Source organism: Lolium rigidum, chromosome 2 (genome assembly GCF_022539505.1).
Source record: "Lolium rigidum isolate FL_2022 chromosome 2, APGP_CSIRO_Lrig_0.1, whole genome shotgun sequence".
NCBI classification, from domain to species: Eukaryota; Viridiplantae; Streptophyta; class Magnoliopsida; order Poales; family Poaceae; genus Lolium; species Lolium rigidum.
The window spans coordinates 71,216,538-71,219,010 of record NC_061509.1 but is presented as its reverse complement, the minus strand read 5'-3'; the positions used below and the strand labels follow the sequence as shown (position 1 = coordinate 71,219,010).

At 48.5% G+C, this 2,473-nt stretch overlaps 1 protein-coding gene across 1 annotated transcript; it reads left to right on the top strand.

The window, feature by feature from the left end:
* Positions 1-846: 846 nt before the first annotated feature.
* LOC124686683 (peroxidase 2-like) lies at positions 847-2,230 on the top strand. Its single transcript, XM_047220587.1, has 2 exons — positions 847-1,278; positions 1,358-2,230. The coding sequence occupies exons 1-2, from the start codon at positions 874-876 to the stop codon at positions 2,156-2,158; spliced, it is 1,206 nt and encodes a 401-aa protein (XP_047076543.1). The 5' UTR covers positions 847-873; the 3' UTR covers positions 2,159-2,230.
* The last annotated feature ends 243 nt before the right edge of the window (positions 2,231-2,473 follow it).

The window sequence follows — 2,473 nt, the reverse complement described above, 5'->3', positions numbered from 1 at the left end:
ATTCGCCCGCCACCGGGGAGTTAGGTGGGCAGGGGAGCGAGTCAGGGACCGAAGTATGTGATATAATCACTGTCGAATTGCCAAACTTTATGTACTCTATTGGAGATGCTCTTGGAATTAACTCCTTATGAGATCGTGGATGGTATCCTTGGGAATTGTAGTGCCACTTCTTGAGTAGGAGTAATATAATTGGGAGTGGATTTTTGTAACCATAGCTACATGTAGTTTTTTCTTCAAAATTCAAAATTAACATTTTAAATTTTTTTAAAAAAATCTGAAAATTTGTGACAATGTTATGTTCTAAGAATGTCTGAAATTTAAATTCGATGTACCTTATATTGGGGGTTGCACAAAAATGACAAAATCTTAAAATTCTACACTCTTCACTACTAGAGATGTCAGATTTTGTTATTTTTGCACAATTCCGAATATTTGGTATTTCAAATTGAAAATTTTCAAGTTGGTAGACACAATATTTTCTACCTACAGATTTAATTTCTGATATTTTAAAAACTTTAAAATGTAGTCTTAGGTTTTTTTGTTCAAAAAACAAGCTACACATAGCTCAGGCTACATTTGTGGTTTCTCGGTAATATAACCCCTTTTCCCAACAAAAAAAAGCAAAACAAGTTGACATGTCTTGTAGATATAAGCAAATTCCTGGCAACCTGCATACGCGTCCGTTGATAGTTGACACCACGCGCTCCAGCTGATTATCCAAGCATTAAGATAAGCTACATGTTGCTGTGCTGCACACAATGCGGATATACATTGTTCGCTTGGCGGCCTGCATTTTTGGAATCTCTAGTAGTATTACTATTTATATCCAAATTCCAAATTGATACGCACGCGTGTGCCAAATGCTTCAGTCTGATGCCGCACCAGCACAAACAATTGCGTGGGTGCATGCAAGCAAATGAAGCCCATCGATATCTCCAGCGCAGCTTGCATGTTCGTCATGGTGCACGTACTATATATACCACTCCTCTCATGCTCACTGGTACACACGCAACAATCCATCTTAGTAATTTATCTCGAGATCCATCGACAATTGTGATGAAGCTCAGCGCGCGCGCCATCGTATTCTCTTTCTGCCTGGGGCTCGCGTTCTTCGCCGGGCAGCCTGTAACTGTCCATGGTGGCCGCGGGGGCGGCGGCCATGGCAAGAAGGACGCCGTTGTGGACAAGGTTAACAAGATAGTGGCCAAGGCCATCCAGGACAAGCCCGGCGTCGGCCCCGCCCTCATCCGGCTGCTCTTCCACGACTGCTGGGTCAACGTGCGTGATTAATCAAGCCATTCTCACCTGATTAATCTCCAGTATTAGCCTGAAATATACTGAATAATGGTACGTGCAGGGCTGCGACGCGTCCGTGCTCTTGGACGGCAGCAAGACGGAGAAGAAGGCCAAGAACAACATCGGCCTCGACGGCTTTGACGTGATCGACGAGATCAAGGGCGAGGTCGGCGAGGACGTCTCCTGCGCCGACATCGTCGTCCTGGCCGCGCGCCACGCGACCTTCGTCGTCAGCCGCGGCAAGATCGCCTACTCCGTGAAGACGGGCCGCATGGACGGCGTCAGCTCCTCTGCCGCCGCTGCAGACGCGGTCCTCCCGCCATCAACCCTGCGGTTCCCGCAGCTCAAGGCTAACTTCGCATCCAAGAATTTCACCGTGAGGGAGCTCGTCGTTCTCTCTGGAGCGCACGCCGTCGGCGTCGCCCACCGCTCGTCCTTCGAGGACCGCCTTGACGATGACATCACCCCCATCAGCGCCAAGTACCAGACGGCGCTCGTTGCCGACGTAGAGGCCAAGACGACGGCGACGGTGCCGGACCCGATCGAGCCGAACAACATTCGCGACAAGGAGTTCGCCTTTCGGAACGCGTCCGACTACGACGACACAGGGGTGGATACGTCCAAGGCGGCGAGGGGGGTGCTGGACAATAGCTACTACCACGCCAACCTCCAGAACGCGGTGCTCTTCAGGTCCGACTGGGAGCTACGCAACGACACCACCGGCGAGGGTGGCATGGAGACGTTCAAGGCCGACGCCAAAAAGTGGTACCTCCAATTCGGCAAGGCCATGGCCAAGCTCAGCGAGCTCCCCGCCGAGGGCACTCGTTTCGAGATCAGGAAGAACTGCAGAAAAACCAACTAGAACTACTATCCCAACAAATTTAGATCTTGATACTTTGATCAAGACATTTGTAATTCCTTTGTGATACGTGCATTGCATACACCTATGCGTTTGACTTATGTTTATTTCCTCTCCGTGACTATAATTTTTTTTAGATGAAAGACGTTGAAACGCCGGGCTTTAAATTAATAAAACCTGAAACGGCTGGTTTTTGGTACTTAGACGAACAAAAAACATAAAAATGACCCGCTGGAGTTAGTGTTGGCCTCTAACACGAAGGAAGCATGAGGGACCAGAGAAAGGAGTTCTAAACCCTAAACTGAAGAGAAACAACAC

Bases quoted from the DNA above. Each gene is read 5' to 3' on its own strand.
- LOC124686683 (XM_047220587.1), top strand. From the start codon at position 874: ATGCCGCACCAGCACAAACAATTGCGTGGGTGCATGCAAGCAAATGAA. The intron at 1,279-1,357 runs GTGCGTGATTAA...TGGTACGTGCAG, and splicing joins TCCACGACTGCTGGGTCAAC to GGCTGCGACGCGTCCGTGCT.